Source organism: Lissotriton helveticus, chromosome 1_1, assembly GCF_964261635.1.
Source record: "Lissotriton helveticus chromosome 1_1, aLisHel1.1, whole genome shotgun sequence".
NCBI classification, from domain to species: Eukaryota; Metazoa; Chordata; class Amphibia; order Caudata; family Salamandridae; genus Lissotriton; species Lissotriton helveticus.
Genome location: NC_136057.1, coordinates 27,065,061 through 27,087,021, shown reverse-complemented (window position 1 = coordinate 27,087,021; position 21,961 = coordinate 27,065,061). Strand labels below are relative to the sequence as shown.

The window sequence follows — 21,961 nt, the reverse complement described above, 5'->3', positions numbered from 1 at the left end:
TCACTGACATGCAAAGCGGGGCCCAAGATGGTCGCTATCTCCTACTAGCTGTCGCTAACTGGTGTTAGCGACAGCTAGGTAATAGGGAGATAATTTTATCTCCGCTTTCTTGGCTTTTACAGCCAAAAAAGCGGAGATAAACCCCCTTGATAATATGCCCCAATATTTCTATATATAGATAGATATGTGAAGAGTAAGAAAGTAAAAGAGAGACAAAAGAGGGAGAAGTTGGGGGAGAGAGAGGAAGGAGCGATAGATATAGAGGAGGTGCAGAGAGAGGAAGAGAAAAGAAAGAAGACAGAGAGAGAGAGAGAGAGAGAGGGAGGGACGGACGGAGTGAGAGAGAGCAGCGAGAAAGCGCTTAGAGGCAGAGATAAGGGGGGCAGGAGTCATGGGAGCCCTGGTGAGTGTGAGGAGAGGGGAGGAGAGCTGAGTGAGCGCCTCCCGGAGAGAGGGAGTGAAGAGGAGCGGGGGCTGAGAGCTGACTCCACCAGAAGCAGAGGACGAGGGGCTGAGGAGAGACAGAGAGACAGAGAGAGAGGGCAGCTGGCACAGAGGAGAGACAGGGAGCACGAGGCACCAGGAGGAGCGGGGCGCACGTGCACAGAGACATCCTTCAATGTAGATGCAGAGAGAGCGGAGGACATAACGGGGCAAAGACCAAGAAGGGGAGAGTGACAGAGACGGGGCAGAGAAGAGACGGGGGAGGTACCGAGAGCGCAGGGGCAGACAGAGTGCCCGGGCAGAATACAGACAGCGCGTGAGAGAGGAGCGCTCTCACCCGGACACCCCCTGAGGTACCGAGTCCAACCCACTGCTTGCCTCCTGTCCCAGGATACCTCCTGCCTCCTCGCCGGGGACATCTTCGGTGAGGTAGAGAGCTCCATCCGCCTCCACTCCCCGGACCCCACCTGCCTCCTCACCCCGGACACCTGCTGCCTCCTCACCCCGGACACCTGCTGCCTCGCCACGGATAGCTCCTCGCTGTCCCACAGACGCTCTTCACCCCTCGGCCCGGACAGCACCTCCGTCAGGTAGAAAACTCAGGCTGCACTTTCAACCCGGACGCATCTGAGAGAGGTAGAGAGACCCCAGGGGGTCTGCTCCCCCTGACACCCCCGGGCGAAGAACAGAAGGTTCAGGCTGCCTCCTCGCCACGGGTGGACCCCCGTGAGGTACAAGGAACCCCGGCTGCCTCCTGTCTCCCGACACATCTCAGTGAGGTACAGAGACCCCCGTGTGGCTGTTCCACCGGGACACCCACTCGGCGAGGTACAGAGACCCCAGGCTGCCTCCTTCCCCCGGACCCCTGCCCAGTGAGGTACAGGGACCCCAGGCTGCAGCCCCCCCGGACCCCCTCACCATGACCTGCATCGCGGATTTCTTCACCTACGAGACCACCAAGTCCGTGGTGGTGAAGAGCTGGACCATCGGCGTCATCAACCGGGCCGTGCAGCTCCTCATCATCGCCTACTTCGTCGGGTAGGCGCTGTCTGTCCGTTGGTGGATGTGTGGGTCTGTCCTTGTGTGTGCAGAGATGGACGTGTGCGTGTGTCATTGTCCTTACTGTTGTGATAATAGCCCTGTGGGGCCGTCGCAGGCCACACATTCGTTATGACAGGGATCTTCCTTGCCTACATGGCGCATTGTGATTAAATAACAATGTGCCTTACATTTTATTTGTTTTCTACTCCTATATTAATTTGTATCCATTATGACTAACAGTGCATTGGGACCCCTCCCTTTTGTACTGAGATACTTGTGTAACCTGGAGGCTACAAGTTGGAAATCAGCAGGGCCGACTCCGACTTTCATCCTTGAATAGACAGTAGATTGAGCCCGGTGGAGTGATACTTCACAGCGCCACGAGGACGAAGGCGGAAGGCGCAGTTGTCCTCCTCACCCTGGTGTTAGCGGCGCTGCGCCTGCCCTGGGTGATGGCTGAAAGCTTTCAGGGGTTGTGTTAGCGGATGAAGATAAGTGCATGGCTGTAATTAGACCCCACGCCTGTGGGTGCTCGGGAAACAGCAGGTAAAACATTTACTCGCCTAACAAAGCTGGCATCCTAAAATGGAGCAATTGAAGTTTAGTAGGGCAGCCCGCTGGCCCACCGTGGCTGGGGGGAGACTCTGAGGGCAGTGTTTAGAGTTCACTGGTCTGCACCGCCACAGGCATTGTTTAATATTTTAAGAATCATCCATTGCCGTTATTCGATAGATCTCTGGTCCGGGCATTGTTCGATAGAGCTCTGGTCTGGACATTGTTCGATAGAACTCTGGTCTGGACATTGTTCGATAGATCTCTGGTCTGGGACTGTTCGATAGATCTCTGGTCTGGACATTGTTCGATAGAACTCTGGTCTGGGACTGTTCGATAGATCTCTGGTCTGGACATTGTTCGATAGATCTCTGGTCTGGGCATTGTTCGATAGAGCTCTGGTCTGGACATTGTTCGATAGAACTCTGGTCTGGGACTGTTTGATAGATCTCTGGTCTGGGACTGTTCGATAGATCTCTGGTCTGGACATTGTTCGATAGAACTCTGGTCTGGGACTGTTCGATAGATCTCTGGTCTGGACATTGTTCGATAGATCTCTGGTCTGGGCATTGTTCGATAGATCTCTGGTCTGGGCATTGTTTGATAGATCTCTGGTCTGGACATTGTTCGATAGAGCTCTGGTTTGGGCATTGTTCGATAGAGCTCTGGTTTGGGCATTGTTCAATAGATCTCTAGTCTGGGCATTGTTCGATAGAGCTCTGGTTTGGGCATTGTTCGATAGAGCTCTGGTTTGGGCATTGTTCATAGACCTCTAGTCTGGGCATTGTTCGATAGAGCTCTGGTCCAGGCATTGTTCGATAGAGCTCTGGTCTCGTCATTGTTCGATAGAGCTCTGGACTGGGCATTGTTCGATAGAGCTCTGGTCTGGACATTGTTCAATAGAGCTCTGGTTTGGGCATTGTTCGATAGATCTCTAGTCTGGGCATTGTTCGATAGAGCTCTGGTCTGGACATTGTTCGACAGAGCTCTGGTTAGGGCATTGTTCAATAGATCTCTAGTCTGGGCATTGTTCGATACATCTCTAATTTGGGCATTGTTCGATAGATCTCTGGTCTGGGCATTGTTCAATAGAGCTCTGGACTAGGCATTGTTCGATAGATCTCTAGTCTGGCCATTGTTCGATAGAGCTCTGGTTAGGGCATTGTTCAATAGATCTCTAGTCTGGGCATTGTTCGATGGATCTCTAGACTGGGCATGGTTCGATAGAGCTCTGGTCTGGACATTGTTCGATAGAGCTCTGGTTTGGGCATTGTTCAATAGATCTCTAGTCTGGGCATTGTTCGATGGATCTCTAGACTGGGCATTGTTCGATAGAGCTCTGGTCTGGACATTGTTCGATAGAGCTCTGGTTAGGGCATTGTTCAATAGATCTCTAGTCTGGGCATTGTTCGATAGATCTCTGGTCTGGGCATTGTTCAATAGATCTCTGGTCTGGGCATTGTTCAATAGAGCTCTGGTCTGGACATTGTTCGATAGAGCTCTGGTTAGGGCATTGTTCGATACATCTCTAATTTGGGCATTGTTCGATAGATCTCTGGTCTGGGCATTGTTCAATAGAGCTCTGGACTGGGCATTGTTCGATAGATCTCTAGTCTGGGCATTGTTCGATAGAGCTCTGGTCTGGACATTGTTCAATAGATCTCTAGTCTGGGCATTGTTCGATAGAGCTCTGGTTTGGGCATTGTTCGATAGAGCTCTGATTTGGGCATTGTTCGATAGAGCTCTGGTCTCGTCATTGTTCGATAGAGCTGTGGACTGGGCATTGTTCGATAGAGCTCTGGTTTGGACATTGTTCAATAGAGCTCTGGACTGGGCATTGTTCGATAGATCTCTAGTCTGGGCATTGTTCAATAGAGCTCTGGTTTGGACATTGTTCGATAGAGCTCTGGTTTGGGCATTGTTCGATAGATCTCTAGTCTGGGCATTGTTCGATAAAGCTCTGGTATGGACATTGTTCGATAGAGCTCTGATTAGGGCATTGTTCGATAGATCTCTAGTCTGGGCATTGTTCGATAGAGCTCTGGTTTGGGCATTGTTCGATAGAGCTCTGGACTGGGCATTGTTCGATAGAGCTCTGGTCTGGACATTGTTCGATAGAGCTCTGGTTAGGGCATTGTTCAATAGATCTCTAGTCTGGGCATTGTTCGATGGATCTCTAGACTGGGCATGGTTCGATAGAGCTCTGGTCTGGACATTGTTCGATAGAGCTCTGGTTTGGGCATTGTTCAATAGATCTCTAGTCTGGACATTGTTCGATGGATCTCTAGACTGGGCATGGTTCGATAGAGCTCTGGTCTGGACATTGTTCGATAGAGCTCTGGTTTGGGCATTGTTCAATAGATCTCTAGTCTGGGCATTGTTCGATGGATCTCTAGACTGGGCATTGTTCGATAGAGCTCTGGTCTGGACATTGTTCGATAGAGCTCTGGTTAGGGCATTGTTCAATAGATCTCTAGTCTGGGCATTGTTCGATACATCTCTAATTTGGGCATTGTTCGATAGATCTCTGGTCTGGGCATTGTTCAATAGAGCTCTGGACTGGGCATTGTTCGATAGATCTCTAGTCTGGGCATTGTTCGATAGAGCTCTGGTCTGGACATTGTTCAATAGATCTCTAGTCTGGGCATTGTTCGATAGAGCTCTGGTTTGGGCATTGTTCGATAGAGCTCTGATTTGGGCATTGTTCGATAGAGCTCTGGTCTCGTCATTGTTCGATAGAGCTGTGGACTGGGCATTGTTCGATAGAGCTCTGGTTTGGACATTGTTCAATAGAGCTCTGGACTGGGCATTGTTCGATAGATCTCTAGTCTGGGCATTGTTCAATAGAGCTCTGGTTTGGACATTGTTCGATAGAGCTCTGGTTTGGGCATTGTTCGATAGATCTCTAGTCTGGGCATTGTTCGATAAAGCTCTGGTATGGACATTGTTCGATAGAGCTCTGGACTGGGCATTGTTCGATAGAGCTCTGGTCTGGACATTGTTCGATAGAGCTCTGGTTTGGACATTGTTCGATAGAGCTCTGGTTTGGGCATTGTTCGATAGATCTCTAGTCTGGGCATTGTTCGATAAAGCTCTGGTATGGACATTGTTCGATAGAGCTCTGGTCTGGGCATTGTTCGATAGATCTCTGGTCTGGGCATTGTTTGATAGATCTCTAGTCTGGGCATTGTTCAATAGAGCTCTGGTTTGGACATTGTTCGATAGAGCTCTGGTTTGGGCATTGTTCGATAGATCTCTAGTCTGGGCATTGTTCGATAAAGCTCTGGTATGGACATTGTTCGATAGAGCTCTGGTCTGGGCATTGTTCGATAGATCTCTGGTCTGGGCATTGTTTGATAGATCTCTAGTCTGGGCATTGTTCGATAGAGCTCTGGTCTGGACATTGTTCAATAGAGCTCTGGTTAGGGCATTGTTCGATAGATCTCTAGTCTGGGCATTGTTCGATAGAGCTCTGGTTTGGGCATTGTTCGATAGAGCTCTGGACTGGGCATTGTTCGATAGAGCTCTGGTCTGGACATTGTTCAATAGAGCTCTGGTTTGGGCATTGTTCGATAGATCTTTAGTCTGGGCATTGTTCGATAGAGCTCTGGTCTGGACATTGTTCGATAGAGCTCTGGTTAGGGCATTGTTCAATAGAGCACTGGTTTGGGCATTGTTTAATAGATCTCTAGTCTGGGCATTGTTCGATGGATCTCTAGTCTGGGCATTGTTCGATAGAGCTCTGGTCTAGACATTGTACGATAGAGCTCTGGTTAGGGCATTGTTCAATAGATCTCTAGTCTGGGCATTGTTCGATACATCTCTGCTTTGGGCATTGTTCAATAGATCTCTAGTCTGGGCATTGTTCGATAGAGCTCTGGTTTGGGCATTGTTTGATAGAGCTCTGGTTTGGGCATTGTTCGATAGAGCTCTGGTCTCGTCATTGTTCGATAGAGCTCTGGACTGGGCATTGTTCGATAGATCTCTGGTCTGGATATTGTTTGATAGAGCTCTGGTCTGGACATTGTTCGATAGATCTCTGGTCTGGGACTGTTCGATAGGGCTCTGGTCTGGGCATTGTTCGATAGAGCTCGGGTCTGGACATTGTTCAATAGAGCTCTGGTCTGGACATTGTTCGATAGATCTCTGGTCTGGGACTGCTCGATAGGGCTCTGGTCTGGGCATTGTTCGATAGAGCTCTGGTCTGGACATTGTTCAATAGAGCTCTGGTCCGGGCATTTTTTGATAGGGCTCTGGTCTGGGCATTGTTCGATAGAGCTCTGGTCTGGACATTGTTCAACAGAGCTCTGGTCCGGGCATTGTTCAATAGATAGTTGGTGTAGACATTGCTCGATAGATCTCTGGTCTGGACATTGTTCGATAGATCTCTGGTCTGGACATTGTTCAATAGAGCTCTGGTCTGGACATTGTTCGATAGAGCTCTGGTCTGGACATTGTTCGATAGAGCTCTGGTCTGGACATCGTTCAATAGAGCTCTGGTCCGGGCATTGTTCAACAGAGCTCTGGTCTGGACATTGTTCAATAGATCTCTGGTCTGGACATTGTTCAATAGAGCTCTGGTATGGACATTGTTCAATAGATCTCTGGTCTGGACATTGTTCGATAGAGCTCTGGTCTGGACATTGTTCGATAGAGCTCTGGTTAGGGCATTGTTCGATAGAGCTCTGGTTTGGGCATTGTTCAATAGATCTCTAGTCTGGGCATTGTTCGATAGAGCTCTGGTTTGGGCTTTGTTCGATAGAGCTCTGGTTTGGGCATTGTTCGATAGAGCTCTGGTCTCGTCATCGTTCGATAGAGCTCTGGACTGGGCATTGTTCGATAGATCTCTGGTCTGGATATTGTTCAATAGAGCTCTGGTCTGGGCATTGTTCGATAGAGCTCTGGTCTGGGCATTGTTCGATAGATCTCTTGTCTGGGCATTGTTCGATAGATCTCTGATCTGGGACTGTTCGATAGGGCTCTGGTCTGGGCATTGTTCGATAGAGCTCTGGTCTGGACATTGTTCGATAGATCTCTGGTCTGGGACTGTTCGATAGGGCTCTGGTCTGGGCATTGTTCGATAGAGCTCTGGTCTGGACATTGTTCAATAGAGCTCTGGTCCAGGTATTTTGTGATAGGGCTCTGGTTTGGGCATTGTTCAATAGATCTCTAGTCTGGGCATTGTTCGATAGAGCTCTGGTCTGGACATTGTTCGATAGATCCCTAGTCTGGACATTGTTCAATAGAGCTCTGGTCTGGACATTGTTCGATAGAGCTCTGGTCTGGACATTGTTCGATAGAGCTCTGGTCTGGACATCATTCAATAGAGCTCTGGTCCGGGCATTGTTCAATAGAGCTCTGGTCTGGACATTGTTCAATAGATCTCTGGTCTGGACATTGTGCGATAGAGCTCTGGTCCAGGGATTGTTCGATAGAGCTCTGGTCTGGGCATTGTTCGATAGATCTCTTGTCTGGACATTGTTCGATAGAGCTCTGGTATGGACATTGTTCAATAGATCTCTGGTCTGGACATTGTTCGATGGAGCTCTGGTCTGGACATTGTTCGATAGAGCTCTGGTTAGGGCATTGTTCGATAGAGCTCTGGTTTGGGCATTGTTCAATAGATCTCTAGTCTGGGTATTGTTCGATAGAGGTCTGGTTTGGGCATTGTTCGATAGAGCTCTGGTTTGGGCATTGTTCGATAGAGCTCTGGTCTCGTCATTGTTCGATAGAGCTCTGGACTGGGCATTGTTCGACAGATCTCTGGTCTGGGCATTGTTCGATAGAGCTCTGGTCTGGGCATTGTTCGATAGATCTCTTGTCTGGGCATTGTTCGATAGATCTCTGGTCTGGGACTGTTCGATAGGGCTCTGGTCTGGGCATTGTTCGATAGAGGTCTGGTCTGGACATTGTTTGATAGATCTCTGGTCTGGGACTGTTCGATAGGGCTCTGGTCTAGGCATTGTTCGATAGAGCTCTGGTCTCGACATTGTTCAATAGAGCTCTGGTCCGGGCATTTTTTGATAGAGCTCTGGTCCGGGCATTGTTCGATAGAGCTCTGGTCTGGACATTGTTCAATAGAGCTCTGGTCCAGGGATTGTTCGATAGAGCTCTGGTCCGGGCATTGTTCGATAGAGCTCTGGTCCGGGCATTGTTCGATAGATCTCTGGTCTGGGCATTGTTCGATAGATCTCTGGTCTGGGCATTGTTCGATAGAGCTCTGGTCCGGGCATTGTTCGATAGATCTCTGGTCTGGCCATTGTTCGATAGATCTCTGGTCTGGGCATTGTTCGATAGATCTCTAGTCTTCACATTGTTCGATAGATCTCTGGTCCGGGCATTGTTTGATAGATCTCTAGTCTTCCCATTGTTCGATAGATCTCTCGTCCGGGCATTGTTTGATAGATCTCTAGTCTTCGCATTGTTCGATAGATCTCTGGTGCGGGCATTGTTTGATAGATCTCTAGTCTTCGCATTGTTCGATAGAGCTCTAGTCTGGACATTGTTCGATAGAGCTCTGGTCTGGACATTGTTCGATAGAGCTCTGGTCTGGACATTGTTGGATAGAGCTCTGGTCCGGGCATTGTTCGATAGATCTCTGATTTTGTATCAGTTAAACTTAAGTTTTGCTGAAGTTAAACCTAAGACCAAAACTTAAGTTTAACTGAGACAAAATCGATAGATCTCTAGTCTTCGCATTGTTCGATAGATCTCTGGTGCGGGCATTGTTCGATAGAGCTCTGGCCTGGACATTGTTCGATAGAGCTCTGGTCTGGACATTGTTCGATAGAGCTCTGGTCCGGGCATTGTTCGATAGATCTCTGGTCTGGGCATTGTTCGATAGATCTCTAGTCTGGACATTGTTCGATAGAGCTCTGGTCTGGACATTGTTCAATAGAGCTCTGGTCCGGGCATTGTTCGATAGATCTCTGGTCTGGGCATTGTTCGATAGATCTCTGGTCTGGGCATTGTTCGATAGAGCTCTGGTCCGGGCATTGTTCGATAGATCTCTGGTCTGGCCATTGTTCGATAGATCTATGGTCTAGCATTGTTCGATAGATCTCTAGTCTTCACATTGTTCGATAGATCTCTGGTCCGGGCGTTGTTTGATAGATCTCTAGTCTTCCCATTGTTCGATAGATCTCTGGTCCGGGCATTGTTTGATAGATCTCTAGTCTTTGCATTGTTCGATAGATCTCTGGTGCGGGCATTGTTTGATAGATCTCTGGTCTTCGCATTGTTCGATGGATCTCTAATTCGGGTATTGTTCGATAGAGCTCTGGTCTGGGCATTGTTCGATAGATCTCTCATACGGTCATTGTTCACTAGATCTCTGTTCTGGGAATTGTTCGATAGATCTCTGGTCTGGGCATTGTTCGATAGATCTCTGGTCTGGACATTGTTCGATAGAGCTCTGGTCTGGACATTGTTCGATAGAGCTCTGGTCTGCATAATGTTCGATAAAGCTCTGGTCTAGACATTGTGCAATAGAGCTCTGGTCTGGGCATTGCTCGATAGAGCTCTGGTCTGGGCATTGTTCTACAGATGTCTAGTCTGGGTATTGTTCAATAGATCTCTAGACTGCGCATTGTTTGCTAGAGCTCTGGTCCTGTCATTGTTCGATGGATCCCCAGTTTGGGAATTGTTCAATAGATCTCTACTCTGCGCATTGTTAAATAGATCTCTGGTCTCGACTTTGTTCGATAGAGCTCTGGTCCAGGCATTGTTTGATAGAGCTCTGGTCTGGACATTGTTTGATAGAGCTCTGGTCCCGGCATTGTTCCATAGATCTCTGGTCTGGACATTGTTTGATAGAGCTCTGGTCCCGGCATTGTTACATAGATCTCTGGTCTGGACATTGTTCGATAGAGCTCTGGTCTGGGCATTGTTTGATAGAGCTCTGGTCTGGACATTATTTGATAGAGCTCTGGTCTGGACATTGTGTGCTAGAGCTCTGGTCTGGACATTGTTTGATAGAGCTCTGGTCTGGACATTGCTCGATGGAGCTCTGGTCTGGGCATTGTTCTACAGATGTCTAGTCTGGGTATTGTTCAATAGATTTCTAGTCTGCGCATTGTTTGGTAGATCTCTCGTCTGGACATTGTTCGATAGAGCTCTGGTCTGGCCATTGCTCAATGGATCTCTAGTTCAGGCATTGTTCGATACATCTCTAATCTGGCTATTGTTCGATAGATCTCTGGTCTGGGCATTGTTCGATAGAGCTCTGGTCCGGGCATGGTTCGATAGATCTCTGGTCTGGCCATTGTTCGATAGATCTCTAGTCTTCCCATTGTTCAATAGATCTCTCGTCCGGGCATTGTTTGCTAGATCTCTAGTCTTCGCATTGTTCGATAGATCTCTGGTGCGGGCATTGTTTGATAGATCTCTAGTCTTCGCATTGTTCGATGGATCTCTAATTCGGGTATTGTTCAATAGAGCTCTGGTCTGGGCATTGTTCGATAGATCTCTCATACGGTCATTGTTCACTAGATCTCTGTTCTGGGAATTGTTCGATAGATCTCTGGTCTGGGCATTGTTCGATAGATCTCTGGTCTGGACATTGTTCGATAGAGCTCTGGTCTGGACATTGTTCGATAGAGCTCTGGTCCAGGCATTGTTTGATAGAGCTCTGGTCTGGACATTGTTTGATAGAGCTCTGGTCCCGGCATTGTTCCATAGATCTCTGGTCTGGACATTGTTTGATAGAGCTCTGGTCCCGGCATTGTTCCATAGATCTCTGGTCTGGACATTGTTCGATAGAGCTCTGGTCTGGGCATTGTTTGATAGAGCTCTGGTCTGGAAATTATTTGATAGAGCTCTGGTCTGGACATTGTGTGATAGAGCTCTGGTCTGGACATTGTTTGATAGAGCTCTGGTCTGGACATTGCTCGATGGAGCTCTGGTCTGGGCATTGTTCTACAGATGTCTAGTCTGGGTATTGTTCAATAGATTTCTAGTCTGCGCATTGTTTGGTAGATCTCTCGTCTGGACATTGTTCGATAGAGCTCTGGTCTGGCCATTGCTCGATGGATCTCTAGTTCAGGCATTGTTCGATAGATCTCTAGTCTGCACATTGTTCAATAGAGCTCTGGTATGGACATTGTTCGATAGAGCTCTGGTCTGGGCATTGTTCAATAGAGCTCTGGTCTTGGCATTGTTCTACAGATCTCTAGTCTGAGCATTGTTCGAGGAAGGTCTGGTCTGGACATTGTTCGATAGAGCTCCGGTCCGGCCATTGTTCGATGGATCTCTAGTTAGGGTATTGTTCGATAGATCTTTACTCTGTGCATAGTTCGATAGAGCTCTGGTCTGGACATTGTTCGATAGAGCTCTGGTCCGGCCATTGCTTGATGGATCTCTAGTTCAGGCATTGTTCGATAGATCTCTAGTCTGGGCATTGTTCGATAGAGCTCTGGTATGGACATTGTTCGATAGAGCTCTGGTCCGGGCATTGTTCGATGGATCTCTTGTTCTGGCATTGTTCGATAGATCTTTAGTCTTTGCATTGTTCGATAGAGCTTTGGTCTGGACATTGTTCGATAGAGCTCTGGTACGGGCATTGTTCAATGGAGCTCTAGTTTGGGCATTATTTGATAGAGCTCTGGTCAAGGCATTGTTCGATAGAGCTCTGGTCCGGGCATTGTTCGATAGATCTTTAGTCTTCGCATTGTTCAATAGAGTACTGGTCTGGACATTGTTCGATAGAGCTCTGGTCCGGGCATTGTTCGATGGATGTCTAGTTCAGGCATTGTTCGATAGATCTCTAGTCTGCGCATTGTTAGATAAATCTATGATCTGGTCATTTTTCGATAGATCTCTAGTCTGGTCATTGTTCAATAGATCTTCGGTCTGGACATTGTTAGATAGATCTTTGGTGTGGGCATTGTTCAATAGATCTCTGGTCTGGACATTGTTCAATAGAGCTGTAATCCAGGCATTGTTCGATAGTTCTTTAGTCTGGACATTGTTTGATAGAGCTCTGGTCCAGGCATTGTTTGAAAGAGCTCTGGTCTGGAACTTGTTTGATAGAGCTCTGGTCTGGACATTGTTTGATAGAGCTCTGGTCTGGACATTGCTCGATAGAGCTCTGGTCTGGGCATTGTTCTACGGATGCCTAGTCTGGGTATTGTTCAATAGATCTCTAGTCTGCGCATTGTTCGCTAGAGCTCTGGTCTGGACATTGATCGATAGAGCTCTGATCCGGGTATTGTTCGATAGATCTCTCCTCTGTGCATTGTTAAATAGATCTCTGGTCTCGACTTTGTTCAATAGAGCTCTGGTCCGGGCATTGTTTGATAGAGCTCTGGTCCGGGCATTGTTTGATAGAGCTCTGGTCTGGACATTGTTTGATAGAGCTCTGGTCTGGAAATTGCTTTATAGGGCTCTGGTCCGTGCATTGTTCCATAGATCTCTGGTCTGGACATTGTTCAATAGATCTCTGGTCTGGACTTTGTTCGATAAAGCTCTTGTCCGGGCATTGTTTGATAGAGCTCTGGTCTGGAAATTATTTCATAGAGCTCTGGTCTGGACATTGTGTGATAGAGCTCTGGTCTGGACATTGTTTGATAGAGCTCTGGTCTTGGCATTGTTCTACAGAGCTCTAGTCTGAGCATTGTTTGAGGAAGTTCTGGTCTGGACATTGTTCGATAGAGCTCCGGTCCGGCCATTGTTCGATGGATCTCTAGTTAGGGTATTGTTTGATAGATCTCTACTCTGTGCATTGTTCGATAGAGCTCTGGTCTGGACATTGTTCGATAGAGCTCTGGTCCGGCCATTGCTTGATGGATCTCTAGTTCAGGCATTGTTCGATAGATCTCTAGTCTGGGCATTGTTCGATAGAGCTCTGGTATGGACATTGTTCGATAGAGCTCTGGTCCGGGCATTGTTCGATGGATCTCTTGTTCTGGCATTGTTCGATAGATCTCTAGTCTTTGCATTGTTCAAAAGAGCTCTGGTCTGGACATTGTTCGATAGAACTCTGGTACGGGCATTGCTCGATAGAGCTCTGGTCTGGGCATTGTTCTACGGATGCCTAGTCTGGGTATTGTTCAATAGATCTCTAGTCTCCGCATTGTTCGCTGGAGCTCTGGTCTGGACATTGCTCGATAGAGCTCTGATCCGCGTATTGTTCGATAGATCTCTCCTCTGTGCATTGTTAAATAGATCTCTGGTCTCGACTTTGTTCGATAGAGCTCTGGTCCGGGCATTGTTTGATAGAGCTCTGGTCCGGGCATTGTTTGATAGAGCTCTGGTCTGGACATTGTTTGATAGAGCTCTGGTCTGGACATTGCTTGATAGAGCTCTGGTCCGGGCATTGTTCCATAGATCTCTGGTCTGGACATTTTTCAATAGATCTCTGGTCTGGACTGAGGGGCATATTATCCAGGACGGCCGATACATTTTCGCCGCTTTTATTTATTCCTATCGAAGCCCATGTTAGATGTCTTCACATCTAACATGGGCTTCGATAAGAATTCATAGAGCATCTTATCAAGCCCATTATCGCCGCTTTATCGGCAGTTTCCTGCCTATAAAAAGCGGCGATAATGTATCGCCCGTCCTTGATAATATGCCCCTTTGTTCGATAGAGCTCTGGTCCGGGCATTGTTTGATAGAGCTCTGGTCTGGACATTGCTCGATGGAGCTCTGGTCTGGGCATTGTTCTACAGATGTCTAGTCTGGGTATTGTTCAATAAATCTCTAGTCTGCGCATTGTTCAATAGAGCTCTGGTCTGGACATTGTTCGATAGAGCTCTGGTCCGGGCATTGTTCAATAGAGCTCTGGTTTTGGCATTGTTCTACAGATCTCTAGTCTGAGCATTGTTCGAGGAAGGTCTGGTCTGGACATTGTTCGATAGAGCTCTGGTCCGGCCATTGTTCGATGGATCTCTAGTTCGGGTATTGTTCGATAGATCTCTACTCTGTGCATTGTTCGATAGAGGTCTGGTCCAGCCATTGCTTGATGGATCTCTAGTTCAGGCATTGTTCGATAGATCTCTAGTCTTTGCATTGTTCAATAGATCTCTAGTCTGGGAATTGTTCAATAGAGCTCTGGTCTGGGAATTGTTTGAGAGAGCTCTGGTCTGGACATTGTTGAATGGATCTCAAGATCAGGCATTGTTCAATGGATCTCTAGTCTGCGTAATGTTCGATAGAGCTCTGGTCTGGGCATTGCTCGATAGATCTCTAGTCTGGGCATTGTTCGATAGATCTCTGGTCCCGGCATTGTTCGATAGATCTCTGGTCTGGGCATTATTCAATAGATCTCTAGTCTGCATAATGTTCGATAGAGATCTTGTCTAGACATTGTGCGATAGAGCTCTGGTCTGGGCATTGCTCGATAGAGCTCTGGTCCGGGCATTGTTCGTTAGATCTCTTGTTCTGGCATTCTTCGATAGATCTCTAGTCTGTGCATTGGTCTGGTCTGGACATTGTTTGATAGAGCTCTGGTCTGGACATTGCTCGATAGAGCTCTGGTCTGGGCATTGTTCTACAGATGCCTAGTCTGGGTATTGTTCAATAGATCTCTACTCTGTGCATTGTTATCTCTAGTCTGGGCATTGTTCAATAGATCTCTGGTCTGGACATTGTTAGATAGAGCTCTGGTGTGGGCATTGTTTGATAGATCTCTAGTCTTTGCATTGTTCGATAGATCTATGGTCTAGCATTGTTCGATAGATCTCTAGTCTTCACATTGTTCGATAGATCTCTGGTCCGGGTGTTGTTTGATAGATCTCTAGTCTTCCCATTGTTCGATAGATCTCTGGTCCGGGCATTGTTTGATAGATCTCTAGTCTTTGCATTGTTCGATAGATCTCTGGTGCGGGCATTGTTTGATAGATCTCTGGTCTTCGCATTGTTCGATGGATCTCTAATTCGGGTATTGTTCGATAGAGCTCTGGTCTGGGCATTGTTCGATAGATCTCTCATACGGTCATTGTTCACTAGATCTCTGTTCTGGGAATTGTTCGATAGATCTCTGGTCTGGGCATTGTTCGATAGATCTCTGGTCTGGACATTGTTCGATAGAGCTCTGGTCTGGACATTGTTCGATAGAGCTCTGGTCTGCATAATGTTCGATAAAGCTCTGGTCTAGACATTGTGCAATAGAGCTCTGGTCTGGGCATTGCTCGATAGAGCTCTGGTCTGGGCATTGTTCTACAGATGTCTAGTCTGGGTATTGTTCAATAGATCTCTAGACTGCGCATTGTTTGCTAGAGCTCTGGTCCTGTCATTGTTCGATGGATCCCCAGTTTGGGAATTGTTCAATAGATCTCTACTCTGCGCATTGTTAAATAGATCTCTGGTCTCGACTTTGTTCGATAGAGCTCTGGTCCAGGCATTGTTTGATAGAGCTCTGGTCTGGACATTGTTTGATAGAGCTCTGGTCCCGGCATTGTTCCATAGATCTCTGGTCTGGACATTGTTTGATAGAGCTCTGGTCCCGGCATTGTTACATAGATCTCTGGTCTGGACATTGTTCGATAGAGCTCTGGTCTGGGCATTGTTTGATAGAGCTCTGGTCTGGACATTATTTGATAGAGCTCTGGTCTGGACATTGTGTGCTAGAGCTCTGGTCTGGACATTGTTTGATAGAGCTCTGGTCTGGACATTGCTCGATGGAGCTCTGGTCTGGGCATTGTTCTACAGATGTCTAGTCTGGGTATTGTTCAATAGATTTCTAGTCTGCGCATTGTTTGGTAGATCTCTCGTCTGGACATTGTTCGATAGAGCTCTGGTCTGGCCATTGCTCAATGGATCTCTAGTTCAGGCATTGTTCGATACATCTCTAATCTGGCTATTGTTCGATAGATCTCTGGTCTGGGCATTGTTCGATAGAGCTCTGGTCCGGGCATTGTTCGATAGATCTCTGGTCTGGCCATTGTTCGATAGATCTCTAGTCTTCCCATTGTTCAATAGATCTCTCGTCCGGGCATTGTTTGCTAGATCTCTAGTCTTCGCATTGTTCGATAGATCTCTGGTGCGGGCATTGTTTGATAGATCTCTAGTCTTCGCATTGTTCGATGGATCTCTAATTCGGGTATTGTTCGATAGAGCTCTGGTCTGGGCATTGTTCGATAGATCTCTCATACGGTCATTGTTCACTAGATCTCTGTTCTGGGAATTGTTCGATAGATCTCTGGTCTGGGCATTGTTCGATAGATCTCTGGTCTGGACATTGTTCGATAGAGCTCTGGTCTGGACATTGTTCGATAGAGCTCTGGTCCAGGCATTGTTTGATAGAGCTCTGGTCTGGACATTGTTTGATAGAGCTCTGGTCCCGGCATTGTTCCATAGATCTCTGGTCTGGACATTGTTTGATAGAGCTCTGGTCCCGGCATTGTTCCATAGATCTCTGGTCTGGACATTGTTCGATAGAGCTCTGGTCTGGGCATTGTTTGATAGAGCTCTGGTCTGGAAATTATTTGATAGAGCTCTGGTCTGGACATTGTGTGATAGAGCTCTGGTCTGGACATTGTTTGATAGAGCTCTGGTCTGGACATTGCTCGATGGAGCTCTGGTCTGGGCATTGTTCTACAGATGTCTAGTCTGGGTATTGTTCAATAGATTTCTAGTCTGCGCATTGTTTGGTAGATCTCTCGTCTGGACATTGTTCGATAGAGCTCTGGTCTGGCCATTGCTCGATGGATCTCTAGTTCAGGCATTGTTCGATAGATCTCTAGTCTGCACATTGTTCAATAGAGCTCTGGTATGGACATTGTTCGATAGAGCTCTGGTCTGGGCATTGTTCAATAGAGCTCTGGTCTTGGCATTGTTCTACAGATCTCTAGTCTGAGCATTGTTCGAGGAAGGTCTGGTCTGGACATTGTTCGATAGAGCTCCGGTCCGGCCATTGTTCGATGGATCTCTAGTTAGGGTATTGTTCGATAGATCTTTACTCTGTGCATAGTTCGATAGAGCTCTGGTCTGGACATTGTTCGATAGAGCTCTGGTCCGGCCATTGCTTGATGGATCTCTAGTTCAGGCATTGTTCGATAGATCTCTAGTCTGGGCATTGTTCGATAGAGCTCTGGTATGGACATTGTTCGATAGAGCTCTGGTCCGGGCATTGTTCGATGGATCTCTTGTTCTGGCATTGTTCGATAGATCTTTAGTCTTTGCATTATTCGATAGAGCTTTGGTCTGGACATTGTTCGATAGAGCTCTGGTACGGGCATTGTTCAATGGAGCTCTAGTTTGGGCATTATTTGATAGAGCTCTGGTCAAGGCATTGTTCGATAGAGCTCTGGTCCGGGCATTGTTGGATAGATCTTTAGTCTTCGCATTGTTCAATAGAGTACTGGTCTGGACATTGTTCGATAGAGCTCTGGTCCGGGCATTGTTCGATGGATGTCTAGTTCAGGCATTGTTCGATAGATCTCTAGTCTGCGCATTGTTAGATAAATCTATGATCTGGTCATTTTTCGATAGATCTCTAGTCTGGTCATTGTTCAATAGATCTTCGGTCTGGACATTGTTAGATAGATCTTTGGTGTGGGCATTGTTCAATAGATCTCTGGTCTGGACATTGTTCAATAGAGCTGTAATCCAGGCATTGTTCGATAGTTCTTTAGTCTGGACATTGTTTGATAGAGCTCTGGTCCAGGCATTGTTTGAAAGAGCTCTGGTCTGGAACTTGTTTGATAGAGCTCTGGTCTGGACATTGTTTGATAGAGCTCTGGTCTGGACATTGCTCGATAGAGCTCTGGTCTGGGCATTGTTCTACGGATGCCTAGTCTGGGTATTGTTCAATAGATCTCTAGTCTGCGCATTGTTCGCTAGAGCTCTGGTCTGGACATTGATCGATAGAGCTCTGATCCGGGTATTGTTCGATAGATCTCTCCTCTGTGCATTGTTAAATAGATCTCTGGTCTCGACTTTGTTCAATAGAGCTCTGGTCCGGGCATTGTTTGATAGAGCTCTGGTCCGGGCATTGTTTGATAGAGCTCTGGTCTGGACATTGTTTGATAGAGCTCTGGTCTGGACATTGCTTTATAGGGCTCTGGTCCGTGCATTGTTCCATAGATCTCTGGTCTGGACATTGTTCAATAGATCTCTGGTCTGGACTTTGTTCGATAAAGCTCTTGTCCGGGCATTGTTTGATAGAGCTCTGGTCTGGAAATTATTTCATAGAGCTCTGGTCTGGACATTGTGTGATAGAGCTCTGGTCTGGACATTGTTTGATAGAGCTCTGGTCTTGGCATTGTTCTACAGAGCTCTAGTCTGAGCATTGTTTGAGGAAGTTCTGGTCTGGACATTGTTCGATAGAGCTCCGGTCCGGCCATTGTTCGATGGATCTCTAGTTAGGGTATTGTTTGATAGATCTCTACTCTGTGCATTGTTCGATAGAGCTCTGGTCTGGACATTGTTCGATAGAGCTCTGGTCCGGCCATTGCTTGATGGATCTCTAGTTCAGGCATTGTTCGATAGATCTCTAGTCTGGGCATTGTTCGATAGAGCTCTGGTATGGACATTGTTCGATAGAGCTCTGGTCCGGGCATTGTTCGATGGATCTCTTGTTCTGGCATTGTTCGATAGATCTCTAGTCTTTGCATTGTTCAAAAGAGCTCTGGTCTGGACATTGTTCGATAGAACTCTGGTACGGGCATTGCTCGATAGAGCTCTGGTCTGGGCATTGTTCTACGGATGCCTAGTCTGGGTATTGTTCAATAGATCTCTAGTCTCCGCATTGTTCGCTGGAGCTCTGGTCTGGACATTGCTCGATAGAGCTCTGATCCGCGTATTGTTCGATAGATCTCTCCTCTGTGCATTGTTAAATAGATCTCTGGTCTCGACTTTGTTCGATAGAGCTCTGGTCCGGGCATTGTTTGATAGAGCTCTGGTCCGGGCATTGTTTGATAGAGCTCTGGTCTGGACATTGTTTGATAGAGCTCTGGTCTGGACATTGCTTGATAGAGCTCTGGTCCGGGCATTGTTCCATAGATCTCTGGTCTGGACATTTTTCAATAGATCTCTGGTCTGGACTGAGGGGCATATTATCCAGGACGGCCGATACATTTTCGCCGCTTTTATTTATTCCTATCGAAGCCCATGTTAGATGTCTTCACATCTAACATGGGCTTCGATAAGAATTCATAGAGCATCTTATCAAGCCCATTATCGCCGCTTTATCGGCAGTTTCCTGCCTATAAAAAGCGGCGATAATGTATCGCCCGTCCTTGATAATATGCCCCTTTGTTCGATAGAGCTCTGGTCCGGGCATTGTTTGATAGAGCTCTGGTCTGGACATTGCTCGATGGAGCTCTGGTCTGGGCATTGTTCTACAGATGTCTAGTCTGGGTATTGTTCAATAAATCTCTAGTCTGCGCATTGTTCAATAGAGCTCTGGTCTGGACATTGTTCGATAGAGCTCTGGTCCGGGCATTGTTCAATAGAGCTCTGGTTTTGGCATTGTTCTACAGATCTCTAGTCTGAGCATTGTTCGAGGAAGGTCTGGTCTGGACATTGTTCGATAGAGCTCTGGTCCGGCCATTGTTCGATGGATCTCTAGTTCGGGTATTGTTCGATAGATCTCTACTCTGTGCATTGTTCGATAGAGGTCTGGTCCAGCCATTGCTTGATGGATCTCTAGTTCAGGCATTGTTCGATAGATCTCTAGTCTTTGCATTGTTCAATAGATCTCTAGTCTGGGAATTGTTCAATAGAGCTCTGGTCTGGGAATTGTTTGAGAGAGCTCTGGTCTGGACATTGTTGAATGGATCTCAAGATCAGGCATTGTTCAATGGATCTCTAGTCTGCGTAATGTTCGATAGAGCTCTGGTCTGGGCATTGCTCGATAGATCTCTAGTCTGGGCATTGTTCGATAGATCTCTGGTCCCGGCATTGTTCGATAGATCTCTGGTCTGGGCATTATTCAATAGATCTCTAGTCTGCATAATGTTCGATAGAGATCTTGTCTAGACATTGTGCGATAGAGCTCTGGTCTGGGCATTGCTCGATAGAGCTCTGGTCCGGGCATTGTTCGTTAGATCTCTTGTTCTGGCATTCTTCGATAGATCTCTAGTCTGTGCATTGGTCTGGTCTGGACATTGTTTGATAGAGCTCTGGTCTGGACATTGCTCGATAGAGCTCTGGTCTGGGCATTGTTCTACAGATGCCTAGTCTGGGTATTGTTCAATAGATCTCTACTCTGTGCATTGTTATCTCTAGTCTGGGCATTGTTCAATAGATCTCTGGTCTGGACATTGTTAGATAGAGCTCTGGTGTGGGCATTGTTCAATAGATCTCTGGTCTGGACATTGTTCAATAGAGCTCTGGTCCAGGCATTGTTCGATAGTTCTCTAGTCTGGACATTGTTTGATAGAGCTCTGGTCCAGGCATTGTTCGATAGAGCTCTGGTCTGGAAATTGTTTGATAGAGCTCTGGTCTGGACATTGTTTGATAGAGCTCTGGTTTGGACATTGCTTGATAGAGCTCTGGTCTGGACATTGCTCGATAGAGCTCTGGTCTGTTCATTGTTTTACAGATATCTAGTCTGGGTATTGTTCAACAGATCTCTAGTCTGCGCATTGTTCGCTAGAGCTCTGGTCTGGACATTGCTCGATAGATCTCTAGTCTGGGCATTGTTCAATAGATCTCTAGTCTGGGCATTGTTCAATAGATCTCTGGTCTGGACATTGTTAGATAGAGCTCTGGTGTGGGCATTGTTCAATAGATCTCTGGTCTGGACATTGTTCAATAGAGCTCTGGTCCAGGCATTGTTCGATAGTTCTCTAGTCTGGACATTGTTTGATAGAGCTCTGGTCCAGGCATTGTTCGATAGAGCTCTGGTCTGGAAATTGTTTGATAGAGCTCTGGTCTGGACATTGCTTGATAGAGCTCTGGTCTGGACATTGCTCGATAGAGCTCTGGTCTGGGCATTGTTTTACAGATATCTAGTCTGGGTATTGTTCAACAGATCTCTAGTCTGCGCATTGTTCGCTAGAGCTCTGGTCTGGACATTGCTCGATAGATCTCTAGTCTGGGCATTGTTCAATAGATCTCTAGTCTGGGCATTGTTCAATAGATCTCTGGTCTGGACATTGTTAGATAGAGCTCTGGTGTGGGCATTGTTCAATAGATCTCTGGTCTGGACATTGTTCAATAGAGCTCTGGTCCAGGCATTGTTCGATAGTTCTCTAGTCTGGACATTGTTTGATAGAGCTCTGGTCCAGGCATTGTTCGATAGAGCTCTGGTCTGGAAATTGTTTGATAGAGCTCTGGTCTGGACATTGTTTGATAGAGCTCTGGTTTGGACATTGCTTGATAGAGCTCTGGTCTGGACATTGCTCGATAGAGCTCTGGTCTGGGCATTGTTTTACAGATATCTAGTCTGGGTATTGTTCAACAGATCTCTAGTCTGCGCATTGTTCGCTAGAGCTCTGGTCTGGACATTGCTCGATAGTGCTCTGGTCCGGGCATTGTTCAATAGATCTCTAGTCTGGGCATTGTTCAGTAGATCTCTGGTATGGACATTTTTCGAAAGAGCTCTGCCTCGGGCATTGTTCTCTAGAGCTCGATCCAGGCATTGATCAATAGATCTCTAGTCTGCTCATTGTTCGAGGAAGGTCTGGTGTGGACATTGTTCGATAGAGCTCTGGTCCGGTCATTGTTCGATGGATCTTTAGTTCGGGTATTGTTCAATAGATCTCTACTCTCTGCATTGTTCGATAGAGCTCTGGTCTGGACATTGTTTGATAGATCTCTGGTCTGCGCATTGTAAGATGGATTTCTAGTTCGGTTATTTTTCAATAGATCTCTGGTCTGGACATTGTTCATTAGATATCTAGGCTGCACATTGTTCGATGGATCTCTAGAGATCTATCAAAGAATGCCCAGACTAGAGATCCATCGAACAATGTGCAGCCTAGATATCTAATGAACAATGTCCAGACCAGAGCTTCCTCGAACAATGAGCAGACTA

The 21,961-nt window shown here is 46.9% G+C and overlaps 1 protein-coding gene across 1 annotated transcript in view; it reads left to right on the top strand.

Annotated features, from left to right (window-relative positions):
* The first annotated feature begins 284 nt into the window (after positions 1-284).
* Positions 285-21,961, top strand: part of P2RX3 (purinergic receptor P2X 3) — a 366,171-nt gene continuing 344,494 nt past the window's right edge. The window contains exon 1 of the mRNA XM_078674358.1: positions 285-1,482. Coding sequence (XP_078530484.1) covers positions 1,364-1,482 — 119 coding nt within the window. The 5' untranslated portion in view covers positions 285-1,363. The remainder of the gene's footprint in view (positions 1,483-21,961) is intronic.